This window comes from Filicampus tigris, chromosome 1, assembly GCF_054856515.1.
Source record: "Filicampus tigris isolate MCC_2025a chromosome 1, RoL_Ftig_1.0, whole genome shotgun sequence".
Lineage (NCBI taxonomy): Eukaryota > Metazoa > Chordata > Actinopteri > Syngnathiformes > Syngnathidae > Filicampus > Filicampus tigris.
This window is the reverse complement of record NC_141217.1, coordinates 27864969-27885567: the sequence shown is the minus strand read 5'-3', so window position 1 is coordinate 27885567 and position 20599 is coordinate 27864969. Positions and strand designations below refer to the sequence as shown.

Below are 20599 nucleotides of genomic sequence, written 5' to 3'. Positions count from 1 at the left end.
GCGGCCATTACGCAGGAAATGACTAGATATTAATAAATCGAAATGACTCACTGATATTAAATTCACAAATATACAAAAAAAATTGTGAAATGATCATTTAAATTCAAAAACATAATCAGGAAAAAAAATAATATATTAAGTATATTTTTCACTACGTTACATTGGGACACTCCAAAACCTGAAGTTATTGACCCAATTTTATAGTCACTGTTAAATATCGTCACTGTCCTGAGAAAAACACGTATGACCATTTTTTTTCAATTTTCTTATTTTTACGTGAATGATGTTTCCGCGTTACAGACATCGCATTAATGTGAAACTTGAAAAAAAAATCTAAAATTGGACATAAATGTTTTTCACAGGACAGTGACGATATGGCAAAACTGCTTTGAAGACAAACTTACCTTTTAAACTCTGCTTTGAAACTCGAAGTCACACAACATTACTTTGAAATATTTTCTATCGGCATGGCTCAGTGATAGAGTGGTCGTTTCTCAACCCGGAGGTTGTGGATTCAATCCCCAGCCATTGTGACCATGTCGAAGTATCCTTGAGCAAGATATAGAACGCCCAGTTGCTTCTGATGCTGCATCATCAGTAGGTAGATGAGGTAAGTGTGAAGCATTTTGAGTACCAAAGGTAGAAAAGCGCTATACAAGTGACAGCCCATTTACCATTATAACCACTGCTAAAGATCAAGACCCTGCGTGGAAGCCAAACCCTCCTTTAAAACCCTGACAGCGGACATTTTCAACTCCATTTTGGGCTAGCTCTCAAAATTAGTGTGTGCTTGAAGATAAAACACCTTTGAAACCTTATAGCCTTCTTGATGGGGCCCAGACACATCCAGATTCTCTCTCCAGCAGTGACCCCTGCTTTAGATGGCTCAAGGGGTTTTAAAGTTACATGTGTTGAAAAACAACATCAGAGCACCTTTAATATTATTTAAAAATTTGGTCATGAAACAAAATGTTTTGACAATTACAAGGAAGACATACAGTACAAAAAGCACACCTAAGAAAGCAAATGTACTTTGTAAGTTGTGAACAAATGGAAGCGAAAAATAGACACACGTGTGTTAAAATGGAAAACAGGGGAGAAAGACCATTTCAGGTAAGTCTCAAGAGCGAATTGATATTTTACATAATTGGAATCACTTTTACTATAGGTGTAGGTTACTGTGGTAAATTTACTGTAATTCACTCAACATGTGAATGTTTCTGTATATTTTGCGTGGATTCTTTGAAATTCCAACGAGGTAGGGAGGAAGAAGGGCAGAAAAATGTATTTCAAGTCTGTAATGACTCGTATGAAAAACAATTGTGAAATGGTTCTGTCGATGGTCATCAGCGCGAATTTTATTTTGCAACGATCTGTGAGCGGAAGTCTGTGCTGATCCACTTCCGCTTTCCCGGCTCGCGGAGTTTCTATCAGCAGCATTACAAGTCATGTATGCGCAAGGACTGGACTGACGACGAGCGCACTCGCAGTAACGCTCCTCCTGCAGGTGAGCACACGCGTTGTGCTCGCCACTTAACTTGACTGAAGCAGAGAGAGAGAGAGAGAGAGAGAGAGAGCGCGATGAGGAGCGTGCCTTTTGTTCACAGCGTGACGGCGTCAAGTTTGGCGAGCGTAGCTCTCCGCGTTCAGGACGCCCGAGTGGCGGCATGGCTCACCTGCTGTCGGGACTTCAGCTAACGGGACTGCCCTGCCCAAGCCCGAGTGGAGACGCAGCATGCAGGAGGATCACGTCTCGCTTGTGTCCGCTGACTGAGCGTTCCACCATGGACGAGAAGTTCAGTCGATTCGTCTTCATCCCCATCGCGGCCGTGCTCTGCTTCATGATAGGCTACCAGTACGTGTGCCCCACGGAGAGCAACACCTGCTACTTCCGACGTGAAGAGAGCGTCCTTTTCGAGCAATATTCATCCGTCGGCACAGAGCGGCAGCTGGACGAGGAACTCAGCGACAAGACCGCGTTCACAGTGAACTTCACGGAGCGGGACCTGGACAGACACGTGGACTTTGACATCCGAGGAGATGACGTGATGGTGTTCCTTCACATCCAAAAGACCGGAGGCACCACGTTCGGGCGTCACCTCGTTAAGAACATCCAACTGGAGCAGCCTTGCGAATGCACGCCCGGCCAGAGGAAATGCACGTGCCACCGGCCGGGCAAAAGCGAGTCGTGGCTCTTTTCCCGCTTCTCCACTGGCTGGAGTTGCGGCTTGCACGCCGACTGGACCGAGCTAACGAGCTGCGTTCCCGTGGTGATGAACAGGCGGGACAAAAAGAATTCCCAAAAAAGAAAAAGGTGAGAAATGCTACCAGGCTCATGCAGCTATATTCACTTCATTTCAAATGGCACACTGCGGCATGATCCTAATTCGAGATCAGTACTAAAATTAGTTATGTATTTATGCTTGAATCGGTCACTCGGTCCTATGTTCCCCTGGTATTCAAGAACATCTGCACATAAGTTCTCGACGAAAACCACCTTCGTTCCTTGTGCAGATCAACCATTTGTTTTCTGGAGTAAAAAGCATAACATCTTTGCCAGAGCCAAAGAAAAAACTTGGGTGCAACCACTTAAAATTTTATTAACTGGGTAAAGCATATATATGTATGTACGTGTGTGTAAATAAAAATAGCTGTCGCTTAGCATGATATCTGAACTTGTACAGCAAAAATTGTAATCAAATGTATTTTATAAGCATTTATTTATAAGATGGCCAAATCACTCACTGTACCAAAATGTAATGATTGATAGTTTAACACTAAATGTCTCGTACTCTTAATGCCAACCTGTTTTACAAAAGGGACACTGTTTGTGTGATCCTAATGTGGAGGAGCATTTTGTCGTAGGTATCAGTCTTGAAGGAATATGAGAAATTAGAAGGTGATAATCCAGTTAACATAATAAAACATAATAAAATTACATTAATCAACTTTGAAAGGAACTGAGTGACAACAGAGCAGGTAAAACTGACACGATCCTGCTTATGCTTACTGTTATTAACAAATACTGTTTTAGCACATGCATAAATATCATTAGCAAAGGGCACACTGGCGCGTCAAACACGTTGCTGAGCAGTTTAAGATGCACTACTAACACGCTTGCCATATTTTATATCGTCATCCCAATCACCCGCAGGCTTCCAATCAAATTGTTCAAGAAGGCAGCTCATCTGCAGGTCTGTTTCAATTTAGTGTAATTACAGAAGCCAGAGAGTTAAGCCCTGCAAAGTAAATCACTTAAGCAGGGCCGGGTGCTCTGAGGTGTGCCGTCTGCGTGTTAAAGGTTGCGAAAGCAAATCTCCATATGTTCCTAAGAGCGTTAAAAGAGGGGCGGCAAAGGAGGTCAGTGCTTTCAAGGAAACTTCCTTTCAAGAGTCCATTAACCAGCCTTCAGACACCCATCAGATTGAATTTGATGCTCTTTGAATCAAGTCAGAATCAACACTCCATCAGTCGATAATGTCAATTTGACATAATGGACTGTATCTGCACGCGTTTACACTGGCACTGTGAGTTCTCTAAATGGCAGTTGCCTCACTAAGTGGCCAGCCTGGGAATTGCCCAAGGGAAAAAAAATCAGTATTCGCTAATTTTAATGGCACTGCCCGCAGTGTTGCAATTCACTCATTGAATATGATTTGCTACCCTTGATCCTTTGAGTGTTAGAGAAAGGAAGGTGTCAGACTAAAGGAACAACTTGTATAATTTCAACCGTAATGCCAGTAGTATATTAAACGGGACTGTATATTGGGCATAGTTGACATTGTACGGTGCTTAATATACTGTACACTAATTTGATCTCAATCTCACAGTCTCTGTTGTAGTTTATCCAAAAGGATTTTGATGGGGTTGAGGTCAAGGGTCTTAACTGCTTCCACACTTACAGAGCTTAAGCTTTGTGCACTAGAGAGTAGCCCAAGTCACGCTGAAGCAGTAAAGGCTCCTCCCACAAAGTTGGCAGCATCAAACTGGCCATAAGACTCAGGTTAAACTGAAGGGTTTAATCTCACCCCTTGATGGAGGACTGCTTGATTAAAAGGTGTTTCTCAATATTTTTAGTCCTAGCAATGTCAGTTGTGTTAGTAGAAACGCGCGCAAATTAAAGAAAATCACACCACAAAGTGAAGCGCAATTTTCCTGCTGGATTTCTAAATAGTACTTCAGTTTTTGCAATTAAGCATTTGCTGTTTCAATACAAGTGACTAATTTTGTGAATTTATGAGTCAAATGCGCATAGTGGTAACTGACTGGATGACAGTTCCTGCTTGCCATCAACTGCCCAGGATAGAATATTTTGCTCTGTATAGCTCTGCCTTTTGAAACAAAGACATTTGAGTTCAATTCTTACTCACTGTTGCTTTGGGGAGAGTTTACAGCATATGTTGTGATTAGTCACCTTTTGTGGGTAGATAGGTATACAGTACCTGACACCACAGTTTTATTTTAGGCACTTATGAGAGGTCCTGTAGCTGCATTGTTAGTGCGCTTGTCTCTTGACACTAATAACAACTCTTTTTTGCCGGCCAGCCAAAGATTCCCGTTCACAATTACATCTGGATTTGTGATGGTCCTTTAGCTTCATGCAGTGGCCCGGAAGTGCAAAACACTACAACAACAACAAAAAAACACAACAGCAAAGGAAAAAAAAACCCACAAAAACAAATAACTAATCAAAACAATTAAAAAAAAGTAAACACAACAGGAAATACAAATACCACATGAACAAATTAAGCACAACATTTTTCTACTGGAAGTGGTAAGTGCATGGGTAGGGGTTGGGGTGGTGGTGGTGGGGGGACAATATGACTCATGGCTGATTGGCCGAGAGGGACAGTCCTCCCTCTCGTCCAATCAGCGATGGTGATCACGACTCATGGCTGTCCATTTGGCTCTCATCCAATCAGCCATGGGTCTAATCTCTATCGCTGTCTTTTCTTTTGCTGCTGTGTATTGTTTTTTGTTTTGTGTTAATTGATATGTTGTTGTGTTTAGTTGATTGCTGTTTTGTTATTTTATTTTTGTTTTTGTGTGTTTTTTTTAATTTCATCTCAAAATTTCAAAATGACAGAAATGTTAAACTTTCACATATCTTTGTTTTGATTTCCACAGTTTTAAACCGATATTCGTCAAAAAGCCAAATATTGGTGCCAATAATCGGCCCGGCCGATAATCGGTCCATCCCTATTTTATATATATTTTTTGCAATGGGATGGGAGAATCTCTCTCTGAGTTATAAATTCCTGTTTCAATACAAGTTTTGGAAAGCACAGATGAATGTTGCGCAGGGGATTGGCTCTGTGTCAATGTGACTCAATTTCCCAAAATTTCCTACAGCCTTGAGTTCTTCAGACAAAAACCTAGATTAAACTGAATCAACAGTTCCTATGCTGGTAGTATGTGTCATTTTGCCTCTATTGTGATGTGACAAATCATCAATATATTCCAAACGCTGACAGTTATCTCCGTCCCTGGGACCCATTTTGTGTCTTTTAAAAAGGATGGACTAACGACCTTTTCAGAATAAACAACTTTTTTGTCGTTCACGATGGTGCGCGCTGTCGGACTACCAGATAAGAAAACACAGAAAACGTTCTGCGTCTTGGACCGGGCGAGACGTCACACAACAAGTCCGTCACTGACTCGACCATGGCCAATTGTTGCGTATTTCTGCCAAGATTCTGTCCATCGGCGCGGGTCCGTCGGGGAGGCGGGACAAGCAGCTGTATTGTCATGGAGTCATGTGCATGTACGTTTGTTCTCTGCTCTGAAAAGGCAAAAAAAAAAAAAAAAAGAGAGAGACTATGGACCTGTTCCTGGATGGTGGGGAGAGGGCAGTATGGACTGTCTGTTCTCCAAACAAATTTGTTTAAGGATTTGTGTAAGGTAATTGTGTTAAAAATCTATAATAAAAAAACAATAAATTAAATAAAAAAGAGAGATGAAGGGCTCTATTTTGGTAGGCAGACGACCGTGCGCTCGGCGTAAAAAGGGGCCGCATTTCCATTTCCGTGCCGGGGTAAGTTTAGTTTAGCCTGTTTGTGAATTTGGTGGACACGGTTTGGTTCGCTGGGCAAATTGGTGAGAAAAAGTAGATTCAATTTTAGACTTTAAATCTAAAAGCAGATCTAAATGGTAGCGCAGGTGGTGTAACGTGATTTTAGTGTATTTGATTGAGGTGCAGGTAGACAGATTTGGCGCTCCACGGACGTGACATTGTCGAAATCAAATCATTAAACAAATCATCATTATCCTCTCAATAGCGCACTCCTGACCACACTGTGGGGGCATCGGGGTTGGGGGGGTCGACGGTGTCACACAACCCACGTCACATGCACGGCCAACTACACCATCTGCAAGGGGAAAGTTTGCAGTTTACCTGCCAATGTCATGCACGGAACCCGCCAAGTCTATTTCTGTTTTGCACAATGTCAAGCACAGTGTGTGTTCCTACCGCCGTGATTTTAATGCAAATGAGGGATGCGACTCTTCTGCATTCCACCCCACAGTACACAACGGTGCAAACACCCTGTTATGTCCAATTCTACCTGTGCAAAGTGTAGCAAAATACCAAAAGAAAGAAAACTCCACCCATGCACACAGTCAAACTACGCTTACTGCTAGACTTGTGCTGGGCACACAAATAGAGCCCGAAGTGTTAAATAGACTGTGGGTTGAGTTTAATGCTGTTGTTTTTTTTTTCAAATTGAAGCTCACATTAAACATACCCCTTGGACCTTGTGACACTGAGCCATGTCTTGAGTTGTTGTGGGAAACGTAAGATATTCAGAGGATCTTGGTAATCTCCACACTCCTTAGAGGGATTAAGGACACTCAGTCAGATTTTATTATACAAGGGAGGAAGAAGGGGGAGATTAATCCACAAATCCAGTCGAATAAACTGAAATTCGTTCTTTTTTTTAATTCATATTATTATTTTTTACTAACTTTTGGGAGGAACATCTTCTCCCACGATAGCAAAATGTTAAATATACAGTATAAAGTGGATGGTTATGAGCTACAGTGTAATGCATTTCCAAAGCCGCAGCACAAAATGCACCTCATTCCAGCAGCCTTTCAGAAATTCCTTTATTTGTGTAGGCTGGGCTGACCTTTACTGACTGCAGCCTCCCATTTCTCCTTCCTCTTGCTACACTATAGACATGAATGACATCCAAGAGGAGACCTCACAGTGATGCAAGATTAAGATGTGAAGGAAAGGTTAAGTCTAAAATTCTAAAGCTACATAAACCAGGGTTATGTGAGTGTAGATTGCCTGAATGCTATGCATCAAGGGCAGGGGTCTGCCACGCGCGGCTCCGGAACTGCACGCGGCTCTTTCGTCCTTATGTTGCGGCTCTGAGTGGCTTGGGAAAATAAATTATAAGTGTCCATTTGAAGCGTATGTTATTTGTCTCAAAAACGTGTATCATGTCTTCTTATTAAGTCAAAGTGTTTTGCCACTTTCATATGTGGACCTATAATCGGATACATTTTGGATTTTTTGCAGTGCGATCGTAGTCTGAACAGCCAGGTCGCACACATCCGACATTGATGTCAGAATCACAAAATACGCTCCGCGTGGGCGGACGGGTCAATGCTGGCAGCGGGGAGATCGAATCTGCAGTTGTTTTTAGTCACAGTATTTGACTTTCATTTAATCCCACTTGAAACATGAAACATGAAGTGGACATTTATGGTGATAGTAGTAATAGCCACGGCTCAGATCGGCTCATTTTTTACATGCGGTTATGACGTGATGTCGCCTTTAGTGACGTCTCCATGGAATGAAAGTGTCTTCCTACAGGCTTGATTTGCAGACACTGTGCACAGAGGTTCAGGAGCAGAAGTCCCATTAACTAGGTAAAATAAATATTCAGGTAGTTATTTTGCAAATATTTATTAGAATTGTTCATGGAAATAGTGCTCTTTTTTTCCATTGCATTTTTAAATTCAGGTCAAGGCTTCATGCTCCGAAAGCCCAAAGGATGACGGCTCACAGCACTTTTGTTTGCTGGATGGATAATTTAAGTTCAGCTTTTTAATTCATTTGAAAGAGACCTTCAACTCTGTGATTTGTTTATTTGTAAAAGTTCAAAATGCATTAATTTAATTTAAATTTAATTTTCTGAAACATGAATCAACTACATGGATTCCATAAGCAACACACTATTTGTTAAGTGTTAAGGTATCTTAATATCTTCATTTCTTCATTTCAGATGTCAAAAAGTGTTTGCGGCACCCAATGTTTTCTTTTCCGTCCAAATGTCTTATTGAGTGTTAAAGGCTGCCGACCTCTGATCTAGGGGCATATTCTCCAGATCGCACTCAAGTCAATTTCTTTATGCGCCCCTCCTTTCTTGTGCACTTACAAGGTGCTGCGATTTTCCCATCCAGACTTCTGTCGCACCCACCGTACATAACCTGGAAACGTGTGCGCAACCACCAAAGAGGTGTGATTCGGTGAAGTCCGAGGTACGCATCATGGAGTTTTCAGGAGACGTGTGAATCCCATTTGCATATGTCACAGTTTGATTGTGAAATTAACTTGACGCTGTGGATCCGTAGGTTATCACCGGTGACATGTGTGCGGCTCATCTTCAGCCTTCTTTGAAGGAGAGCGTGTTTTTGCATTCACTTTTTAATAAACCCAATACAAGCAATTCAATCACAATACCGTGCTCATAACCGAATGCACAGGAGACGGTGCAAATTGAGAGTTGACCAGGTTGCCAAGCAACGCATTATGCGAGTCCCATCAGCATGTGGAAATGCTCCTCACAAGTGAAGAAAAAAGTCTACGGTGCTGATCCTTTTTTTCACCAATTAATATGCCATAATGTAGATGTTCAACCGTCATTTTAATGTAGTAGGGATACGTTCACCACTTCGCCAATGATAAGTTGAAATGGGGAGTGGCGTGGTAAATATTTTGCATAATTCACCACTCCGGCGAAGGGCCAATTCGTCCGTCAAAATTGCCCCGGCAAAACCTGCGTCAAAAGCCGCGACTGCAAAGTACAAATGTCCGTATGCAAATAATCCCACAATTTTCCTTGCAGCTAGTTACACTTATAATTGGACACAGTATTAACACAACATTGCTCGCTAAATGAAGTTGAAAAAAAACAAAACACTGCTTGTCTTTCCGATGACGCAATGCGGTAACGAGGGTTAGCAAGCTAGCCCCTTTGCTGGGACCCTGAATAAAGGAACCCGCAAGTATTTTGTTGTTTCTGCACTAAAAAAACGTCATTTCTCCCACCGAGTCGTGCAAATCAACTTTGAATCGCCCCCATCCGAAGAAGGATGAGTGACCGACACGGCGAGGCAACCATTTAATCGAAAGATGAGTAGTCATATCAAGTCTGACTGTGTGGATTCCTCAGGTTTCAACACTTTGAGGACCACGGTATGTTTTTCTGTAAAGTGTTTGGAAAAGAAGGATAATCAAACGCTTTCACAAAAGCGAAGTTGGCAGGGTCACTGAGTGGCGATTTTCCAAAACACAAAAATTCAGAAGACCACAGGTAAGTGTGTTTCTCTCTATCCAGTTTTATTTTACTTCATGTGTTGTCTTCACACATTTTCCCCATATAAATGTAGCGGGCCGGAATATGGCCACGTTGCACCCTTGAGACCATCCCTTGGGACACATATATTTTTATCATCTTAAGAATATAGCCAGAGTCCGCCCGTTTCTCTCTCAGGCTAACACAGAGGTGCTGATGCATGCTTTTATTTCCTGTCGTTTAGATTATTGCATAATGCCCTGCTCTCTGGTCTTCCATAAAGGGGTTTACAATTACTCCAGAATTCAGCTGCACGGGTGACCAGAGGGCAGGAGCACATTACACCAAATTTTAAAATCGCTGCATTGGCTCCCCATATATTTCAGGATTGATTTTAATCTGCTTTTATTCATTTTTAAATGTCTTAACAGTCTTGGGCCATCTTATTGATCAGACCTGCTTTTGTCATATCATCCCTTGCGGAACCTGAGGTCCTCTGGCACCGGCCTTTTAATTAGTCCTAGGGTGACAACCAGAACACACGGTGAGGCTGCATTCAGCCATTGTGGTCCAAAGCCATGGAATGTAGGATTGTTAAATTGTTCTTGATTGACGTGACCTACTTTTGGGGGTATGGGCGGGGTTACACACAGGGGTTGCAATCAATAAATGGCCGCACCTCATTCACATTTGGTGAATGTTTGCGTTGCAAGCCAAAGGGGAAACGACTGCGAATGGGTGTGCTTTTCCTCTGTCCTCTGTGAGAGCAATAATAAAAATAAAAATTCAATTCAACTTAGAAAGTGACGATGAAAAAGGCCATAGTTCTCGTTATCCAAAGAGACACGGGAGGAGACCCCCTCACAATACTATACTTACTATGACTATGAAACCAAATTCGAAGATGAAGTGATGACAAATATTATTTTTACACGTGTGACATGTGATGTACCCTTGACATTACAGGAAGCTTTGAGCTCTTCAAAATCAGAGCAGTGGGTCTATGAAAGAAGAGATGGACTCTAATAGAGAATGATACCTTCACACTTAACATCTTTACTTGAAGGTAAACATGCAGTGGGGGGTAGATGGGTTTATGGTGTCAAAGAAAATCCGATTCAGACAATTTACAAGGCTAGGTATGTGGCGAAAGGTTATAGTCAAGTGGCTGGTATTGATTACAATGAAACGTTCTCACCTACTGCTGATATGACCTCAGTACGTGTGCTCATGCAGCTTGCAGCTCAGTACGATTTAGAACGACATCAGATCGATGTTAAAACTGCATATCTACATACCCCGATAGATTGTGAAATTTATATGGAGCACAGCCTGAAGGGTTTGAGGTTAAGTCAAAAACGGGACAAAAATTGGCGTGTAGACTCAACAAGTCACTATATGGTCTGAAGCAATCAGGCCGAAATTGGAATAAAATGCTTCACAACTACCTAATTGAAAATGGTTTTGTTCAAAACATAGCTGACTATTGTGTTTATAGGGAAGAATCTGACAATGAAAAGATAGTATTGATAATTTGGGTACATGACCTTATTCTTGCAGCGGGTGATTGTCAAACACTTAAAAGTGTCATGGAAATGTTGGGAGTAAAATTCAAAATTAAAGATCTTGGGGGACTGAGGCACTTTATTGGCATTGATTTTGCCCAGAAACAAGGGGGAAATGAATCAAAAGAGCAACATTAACAAGATTTTGGAGAGATTTGACATGACTCACTGCAAAGCAAGACTAACACCATGCGAAATGAAAATGAAATTCGACGGTGGGGGTGAACCTGTTGATTCAAAGCAATATTGTGAATTAATCGGCAGTTTAATCTATGTAATAACATCTATGCGACCAGATCTGAGTTTGATTGTGAGTAAATTGTCTCAGTATCTTTTTGAACCAAATCAACAACATTGGGTGACAGCTGAGATATTTAAAAGACACTGTGGACCAGGACTTGTGCTACAGTAAACATGTCAATCTAAAACTTGTATCCTTTTGTGATGCAGACTGGGCAGTTGATCAGAATGACAGGCGTAGTATGACTGGCTACTGCTTTAGTTTGTATGAGAGTGGAGCTATTATTTCTTGGAAATCTAAGAAACAGCCCACAGTAGCTTTATCCATGTGTGAAGCTGAATACTATAGCTTTGTCAGTTACCGCACAAGAAAGTCTTAATCTTGTACATTTACTTTCTGGAATGGACAAAGGATCAGGGTATGTACCTGTCACTATTTTCGAAGACAACCAAGGTGCTGTTGCCCTCTCAAAGGATCCAGTTAATCGTCAGCGGTGCAAGCACATTGACATTAAATATCATTTTGTCCGATCTGTACTTGACGATGGTAAAATAATAATTCATTACTGTCCTACAGATAGAATGGTGGCAGATATTTTTTACTAAACCTGTTGCTAAAATGAGGATGAATACAGTACATGTTTGATTTTTCTATTTGATTTTTCTATTTTCTATTCTGTTTGTATGCATGTATATATAGAAAATAGAACAGAATTGTTGTCTATTTGATGTATCGTGTTGTGGCCACGTCAACCTAAGAACCAGTGTGGGTGTTGGGTTGTTAAATTGTTCTTGATTGGCGTGACCTACTTTTGGGGATGTGGGCGGGGTTACACACAGGTGTGCAATCAATAAATGGCCGCACCTCATTCGCATTTGGGGAATGTTCGTGTTGAAAGCCAAAGGGAAAGGACTGCGTTTGATATGTTTTCCCTCCGTCCTCCGGTATTCCTCGCTCTCAATTATGACAGTGCCAACAGCCTGCCAGAGGACATCAGGTCCGCAGAGACCGTTGATATTTTTTAAGGGAGACTCAAGACATACCTTTTTAGTTTGGCTTTTAAATAATTGTTCTTACTCTTTTTTAAAAAAAATATATATATTTTATTATTTTTTTAATCCAATATTACAGTTTTTTTTAGCTTCTTTTTGATTTTGTCATTTAGCTTCATTGTTTTCTGTTGTTTTTTTTAGCTTTTAGCTCCAGTGTTTCCTCATGGGGGCCTCGGCACTGGGAGGTGTGACTGGCCTTCCCATGGGGGGGTGGGGTGGGGGGTGGGGGCGTCCGTCCTCCTGGATGCTCATTAAGCCTGGATGACCGGGGGCCTCTGCACAATGTGTAGGGTCTACTCCGGTTAATTTGGGCTGGGCGTCTCTGGGATCGTGGCGCTCCCTTTGGCCGTGGACTGTCATTCCTCAGCGTGGATGAGCTCCCCTTGTGTACTCTTTCCTCATATGGTTTATCTGTGCCTTGCCATGTCTTGTTTAGCATAGTTTATCAGGTTGTGTGTGTGTGCGTGTGCGTGTGTGTGTGAGAGAGTGGGGGTGTGCTTGTGGATGTGTCTTTGTGTTGGGAGGGAGGGAGCAGGTCTTCTTTTTATATTTTATTTTGGATGTTTTCAAGGAGAGTCATTACTCGCTTGCTGTCAGCGGCTGTAAAATGAGTCAAAACGTGCAATATGATGTTTTGCCTTCACGTGGCGCTCGTCCGACAGTCTCTGGAGTGGAAAGTCAAAAGATACTTAAATCATGGCTCTTATGTTGATGGGAGAATCTGTGCAGCCCAAAAAGTATGCAGCATCATGCCTTTTCTGACTTAAGCACACGGCAGAATCTTGACTGCAGTCCCTCATGTAGTCACCTAGTTTTCACCACAGCAAAAGCATCACACTCATATTGTAGAGGTACATGCCCAGACAGGCCCTCTCTTCTCTGGAAGCCTTTTCTTTTTTTGATTCCATCTGGTCCAAAATAGTGCCTTGTAGATGACAAGAATGAATAGTGTCTCTCCCTTCACTGCTCACCAAAGAGCGTGTTTTTGTTCCTTAATATTAGTTGCTTCAGGTTCTCTCTGTGGCCAACCCAATCTGCTATTTCGATAGCATTCAAAAACATTTTGCATTGGAAATTTTCTTTTCCAGTATCACGACTGTCATCATAAACCCCTTATTAGCCTTACAGGCGAATTACAAGACTTTAAAAAACATTTTGTAGTAACTGTCACACAGATACAATTAAACAAACCACAATGGTGATTTGCATCACGGATGCACCTCACACATCTCATTTACAGCATGTAACATTCTCATGTCACAAAAGTGTAAAAAAAAAAGTTAACCTCAGTAAGTGCAAAAAATGGCGTGCTTTGTCTAGTGAATGCAAATGTATCCTTCACCAAATTTCCTTTGTTTACAAAGGTGGCAAATCCAGGTCCAGAAAGTAAAAACCCTGCCACAGTTTGGCTTTAGCCACATGTCCTTCTACTCAGCTGGCACTTGGAGCTCGTTTACCTGTCGACTGAGTAGAAGCACCTTTGGTTAAAGCACCTTTGGCCTTTCTGTGTAGAGTTTGCATGTTTTCCCCACGCTTGTGTCTTTTAAAATTAATTATATACATATTTTATGTATTTCGAGCAGCATCTTTAACAAGTTTCTGTTGTTATTAGAGAGAGCAAGGAGTAAACTGTTTTTTTTTTGTCTCCTGTCTGCTTGTAACTCTCCCCAAGAGAGAACTGTGCGCCAACATCTTGAACATGTTCGCTCTGAGTGTGCAAGTAATCACACTCTGAGTTGTGATGTGCAATCTACATCTTGTCTTTACAAGTCGCTTCTCCCATTATGGCAGACAGCAAAAGGTGTGTTTAATAAATCTCTAAGATCACATGAATCCTCATATTGGACTTTACATTTGAAGAGGATAAGCTAAATGAGTTTAGCTCGGGGCTTTTACTGTGAGTTGCTTGGCGTCCTTGATGCAACGATGAGTGAATTAACAAGACAAATATTGATCTTTTGCTGTTAGTTGCCTTGGTCTTTTTTAAATGAATAAATATGAGTACATTTTTCTCAACATGGTGAGAGGGAGGCAGATGTGGCAGAAGGAAAGGTCGATGCATTGTGCAACCATTTCACCAACGTCTCGTGAAATATTAAACACTTTATAAGGAATCAAATAAAGCTTGAAATACTGTACATCATCCAAATGGTGAAAGAGGGTTTTTGTTTCAGTGAAGAGGAGCATTTAGGCTGCTTTGCAGAGCTGGGCATTCCGTCTATGTGACGGACCGCTCGCCCATTTTGCTGACTGTCGACCAATTATTTTAAAATAGACGGATTACGCATGGACGGAAACCCCTTTATTTAGTTTGTCATCAATCCGTCATTAGTCTATTTTTGGCGGCGGGGCTTCGATGGCTGCGGCGAGCGCAGGGGAGAGGGGAAATAGTGAGTTGTCGTTGCTTGGGAACTACTTACTGCATACAGTAAAGCGGGGAGGGGTAACTCATGCTGTTCCTTCGTTGCGTCAGCTCCTTGCCGTTTTAGCCCCGCCTCTTTCTTAAATGCACTTAGGCCCACTATGTTATTGTATATGTATATGATGTTGGTCCAAGTGGTGGTACTTGTAGAGTTCCATTTTTTTAGATGGCCTTTTTTCTTCCCAGTATCCTTCTATACAAGAACTAAAAGCTGTTTCCAATATTTTACCTCAAGGGTAAAGGCAATCAAATTGGTGTCACCGCTCTCAGTATGGTACAGTTCAGTTCTACACCAGTGAAAACTAAAATCATCATAATAAGCACATTTTTAATGATATTAATATTTCATATTAAATGCATACTTTTCATTAGTATCCATCAATCTCATTAAATGTTGCCCTTTGGTACCTTTGGGTCAGTGAGTACAGAGTGTATGGCAGATGATTTCCATATTCTGTTTGACATTGCTTGCTAAATTGAGGGCATTTTTTCAAATTTACAGATGTGGCAGATCTGAATGAAAGATCACACATTTGAAAACTTTCAATTAGCATGAAAAAAGGTGTCCATTTTTTGCTCTCGGTCACACTGGGATTTCATGGAAGAGCATCATGTGCTGGAAGGGACTAGTTAAGCTTTCAAATGGGCATTTTTCTCACCATGTGTCTGAATCCGAAGTATGTTTTGCTATTGCCTGAAAACTCACAAGAGGTCATCTGTAGAATCACATGTAATATAACATGTGCAACTTTTCATTTGGTTTTTGCGACCGATAACCAGAAGGCCACCTGATCTTTGTGTACAATTCCCATTTCCTTTTTAAGTATGTGATTTGGAAAAATACTGAGAGCTGACTTTTTGCTTCACCTCAGCTGTGCTTTGGTAATCACTCAACTCAATGGAATAATGGAGGCTGAGTTCAAAAACGATATAGCCTTGCAGAGTTAATCTTTTGCAGGGATGAACTCTGGAGGTAGATTGTGCGATCAGCTGAAGAAAATGACAAACAACCTGCAGTGGCTATCCAACTTCATAGAAACAATTTCTTGACATTGCGGTAGTCCTCAACACCCTCACGCACTCATGAATGTCACTCTTTAACCGGAGATATTTGAAGCATGGCTTCCAACTCCAATAATGTTATGACATGTTTACGACAACTTGTAGCGCCTTTGGGGGCAAGGGTGCACCCTGAACTAGTTACTAGACAATAAAATGAAGTCAATTTAATTTGTAGTGTAGCATTAATATATTCAAACATGCGTCGGTTGGTGATGAAATTCCACCGTGAGTTATACTTGTTTTTTGTATCGATTCCAAATAAATACAATCTTATTTTTGCAAAATACAAAATTGCAGCTGACCAGTGAAACGTAGCTCTGTTCATTATTTGCTTACTTTGACAATGGTGCTTGACATGTTGCTTGTGTTTCTGTCTCCAAAAGAAAAAGGACGTTTTCTCAGTAAACAGGCCATGGCCTTTGTTCAGCTGAGCTCAATTGAAAGAAACTGAATACAAGAGATACTTATTATACTTCTTCAGAGAAAGACCTCTAATAAATTATGCGGTAAAACCTGAAAGCGGCAACACTTGAGCCACACACGTGTTGGCGTGCAGCATATAAGAGAGTAACTTCATAAGAACTCACTCACCTCTCTCTCCCTCTACACGTTGAGGGTCTCTTTCTCTGACAAAAGCTCTTTCAAACAGGCTCCTGTCCTAAACTTGCATTTGTATATGAGCTTTCAGTTTTTTCACGTTAAACTAATTTTACATACATTTTGCTGAACAAAAATATAAATGCATCACTTTTGTTTTTGCTCCCATTTGTCAGGAGCTGAACTCAAAGATCTATGACCTTTTCTACAGTATGTACACAAAACGCCTTGTTAAAATGCCTGTTTTTCCACAAATCCATCTAAATATTTGTTGGTGAGTACTTCTCATTGGCCGAGATAATCTATCCACCCCACAGCTGTGGCTGCGATTCTTCTGTTAGGACAGCGATGGCCAACCACTCAAAGGCAAAGAGCCACACTTTTGACTGTGTTACTGCAAAGAGCCACAGCATACACATAAGCATACATAAACTGATCCATCGCGCCCCCTCACTCCCTTCCACTCTTTTGCATGTTTTGACGAACTCCCATTCATTGTCTACCTTTGTAGCCTGCGAAAAGTTCCAAGCAAGATGATACCTGTGTTGGAGATGTTCATTCCTGGTTAGAATGGAGGCAACTCAAGTGCCGCTGAAGATTTCAAACCATGAAAGGTTCTAATAATGCCCAGGCGGAATGGCTTGCCATTTCGTATTTGGCAGGCCAACCGTACTCAACTTTTTTTCCCCCTCATTTGTGCCAAAGTACATGTGCACGCTATGCATGGTACCTTAATTGACGAATGTAATCCGCGTTCATCGCCGCGTTCAAACGAGCCCTCACACACACTGTATTGCTCACTTGTTGTGAAACAGGGTCAGCAATTTAGCTTGGCAGCGGGCCTAATTTTTCCCTAAGGATGGAATCCGATCGCGGGCCGAAATTACATTTTCATCAGACAAATCTGCTGTAACAATATCAAAAGCTCACGGTTTGTTTTTTTCACGTTATGGATGTCACTATTGCAATATTGTGTGAAAGCTCACAGCACTGCAATCAGTCTCACTGTATTGCTGGAAAGTTCACGCTACACAGTCTGCTCACTAATTTGACAGTGTGGGGCCCAAGGAAAGGAGACGCAGGCGGTGTATCGCAAAAAAACTTTACCGGACATATCTCGCCAGAGAAAACAGCGACAACGGAACTACACCGGACGTTCATCACACCAAAAACACATCGTTCCCCAACACACCACTCAACCCTTTGTTCCATTGCGGAATTATGTCAGCAAACACCACAACAGTATCATATTTCTTATTCATGGCATTGAAATATGATATTGCCTAGTGACAGTGATACTTTTGCTTATCAAGTCAGCAATACAGGAACACTGAATAAAAGCAATACATATCGAAAAAGCCAAGTAGCAATAAATAAAATAATCCTGGCTCAGCTTCAGAAAACAGGTGAGCCGTGATTGGCTGTTTACTGAGCCCCGAGAAACTGTGATGTCATTTTCAGTCAACAGAAGTGACAAAATGGCCGCCCCCTGAGATGGCTAAAAACGTTTGGATTTTGCTGCTTAACTCATATCCCACAAACGCAATATTAATCAGAACGCCATGTTCAGACTAGTGAAGGTGCATAGAATATAGTATTGCAAAAAAATATGGGGTTTGACTTCCTTCTTTAATGAAATAGTCACACTGAAGCAGAAGCAGACACTTAAAGCACGACACATATACTGATAAAGCCCAATATGAGAATCCCCTTCTTACACTCAAAGTCAACAAAGGCCTGATTATTTGATGCCTTTAAAAGATTATTGTTTGAGCATCCTGTGGCGTGGGGTGTTTAAAAAGGAATTCTTCCACTCCTTTCTGCTTGAAAAAAATGGATCGGTGTCAGCAAAGGCCCTATTCCTCTTATGTGTGCGTATATGTGTGGATGCATGAGAAAGTTGATGGAACATATTCCTGACTATCACGGAGAGACTGACAAGCATTATATGCACACTGAAAGGCTACCAAGTCTTTTTAAAACCAGCACTGGGCTTATTGCTGAAAATAAAATCACATAAGGAAATTATGGAGCACAAACAATAGCAACACAATACAATGGAGATACATATATGCCTTTCCTCATTAAAAACATAGTAAACTGTTGCTTGAAAGCCTCGCACCTCATCTTTTCTACTTTCTGTTTTCCCTGCAGGAATTTCTACTACATCACCATGCTACGTGACCCTGTGTCACGCTACCTCAGTGAGTGGAAGCACGTACAACGTGGCGCCACCTGGAAAACCGCCCTCCACATGTGTGACGGCCGCCCGCCCACTCAGGACGAACTTCCAGCCTGCTACAGCGGCGAGGACTGGACCGGAGTGACCCTGGCAGACTTCATGAATTGCCCCTCCAACCTCGCCAACAACCGCCAGGTGCGCATGCTGGCTGACCTCAGCCTTGTCGGCTGCTACAACATGTCGTCCATGAACGAGCTGGAACGAGGCCGCGTGCTGCTCGCCAGCGCCAAGGCCAACCTGCGTAACATGGCCTTCTACGGTCTGACAGAGTACCAGCGAAAGACGCAACACTTATTCGAGCGGACGTTCAACCTGCGTTTCATTCGCCCCTTCACGCAAATCAACAGCACGCGTGCTGCCAGCGTGGGGATCAACAAGAAAGCGCAGTGGCGCATCGAGGGGCTGAACGCCCTCGACGTGGAGCTCTACGAGTACGCCAAGGAGCTTTTCCTGCAACGCTACCAGTACAACCGCCAAAAGCAGCATCAAGAGGAGCGTCTCCGGCGGCGGCAGGAGAGGCAACGTCTGCACAGGACCTACCTGGCCGAGTTGCTGAGATTAGGAGGAAATGAGGAAGAGGAGCAGCAGGAGGACATGAAGGTGCTTGCCACTACGGAGGACTATAACAGCCAGGTGGTGCGATGGTGAGGAGGAGACAACATAGACCAAACGGACTTTCATTCGAATCTCCTCCCTTTGCTGTCAATCTGCCAAATTCTGTCATCCCCCTCGTCCTTTGTTGGCTGGCCGAAAGGTGTCTTGATATTTATGATGGATGTATTTGTAACATTTTGTATGTGTTGTTTCTTATGGCTATTTTTTGGCTCTGCAGTTGTAAAACGCATTGAACTTTCATGAGCAAAGCAAAATGTTTTATACGTTTGGCTAAAATTGTATGTCTGCAAAAAACAAAACGATGGAGCAGTTTTGTAAAATTGGTAGAACAATAAATGGGCTTTAAGGGTCTTCTGTGTAATGTTTTAGCACTGTGTTGACCATTACATTATTGTGCTTACTTTGTGGCTAGGTCAGAAAATCAAAGCACAAACTTGGCTGTAGTCTTTCTTTTCTCCTACTCATTGACCTCCACTCATGAGATGCAATCAAGGCTGTTCCTTTGCGGAAATTGTGTCAATAAAAATATACAGCATCCTGTGGTGTCAATTTGTTCTTGATCAGCTTTTTGCCGGCCCGTGTGGTTTCTCTTCTTCACATATAGAAACACTCCGCCAAGCATGGGAAATAGCTCTACAGCTGCAAGGAGATTGCGACTCATTCCTTGAAAGATCTACACTTGGAATACAAATCAAATTGTGTTGTGATGCAGATGCATTTTCTTACATCAGGGAGGGACCCCTTGATTAATTTTCCCCCCAAAATTAGGGGGGAGACATTTTTTTTTCTCTTTCTTTTCCCCCCCAAAATATTTAAAAAATGCTTATCATTAAATGTCTTTTCCAGGAAAAAAAGGGAAAAGACGGCAATAATGGAAACAATAAGAAATATATAATATATAAGGAATGTTTTCCCAAAATTTGGATATCTTTTTTTCCACAAAATTAGGACTTTATTCCAATTCATACACGTGTCTATTTAATGATTTTTTGAAAGGTCATTTACTCCTTAAGGTTAGTGCCAAAAGATTTACAGCTTCACTGATCCATGCTTGTGAATGTTCTCATTTGTCCAGGTCATTTTATTCTTAGGGCACTGAATCAATCACAACTAGATTGTTCTGGTTGTCATAGAAGACGTTTCGCATTTCATCCGAGAAGGCTTCAACAGTTCATCCAACAAGAATTGGGTCGGACTTGACCGCACACGCCTGACTTGCTGTGGAAAACTCAACTATTTCACTATTTCGCTTCACTGGTCCACATGGTGTCGGCAA

The 20599-nt window shown here is 41.9% G+C and overlaps 1 protein-coding gene across 1 annotated transcript; it reads left to right on the top strand.

Annotated features, from left to right (window-relative positions):
- Positions 1-1428: 1428 nt before the first annotated feature.
- LOC147153439 (heparan-sulfate 6-O-sulfotransferase 3-B-like) lies at positions 1429-19860 on the top strand. Its single transcript, XM_086029711.1, has 2 exons — positions 1429-2314; positions 18621-19860. The coding sequence occupies exons 1-2, from the start codon at positions 1668-1670 to the stop codon at positions 19354-19356; spliced, it is 1383 nt and encodes a 460-aa protein (XP_085885837.1). The 5' UTR covers positions 1429-1667; the 3' UTR covers positions 19357-19860.
- Positions 19861-20599: the final 739 nt, after the last annotated feature.

Coding starts and splice junctions, on each gene's coding strand:
- LOC147153439 (XM_086029711.1), top strand. CDS start 1,668: ATGGCTCACCTGCTGTCGGGACTTCAGCTAACGGGACTGCCCTGCCCA. Junction 2,315..18,620: donor AATTCCCAAAAAAGAAAAAG/GTGAGAAATGCT, acceptor TTTTCCCTGCAG/GAATTTCTACTACATCACCA.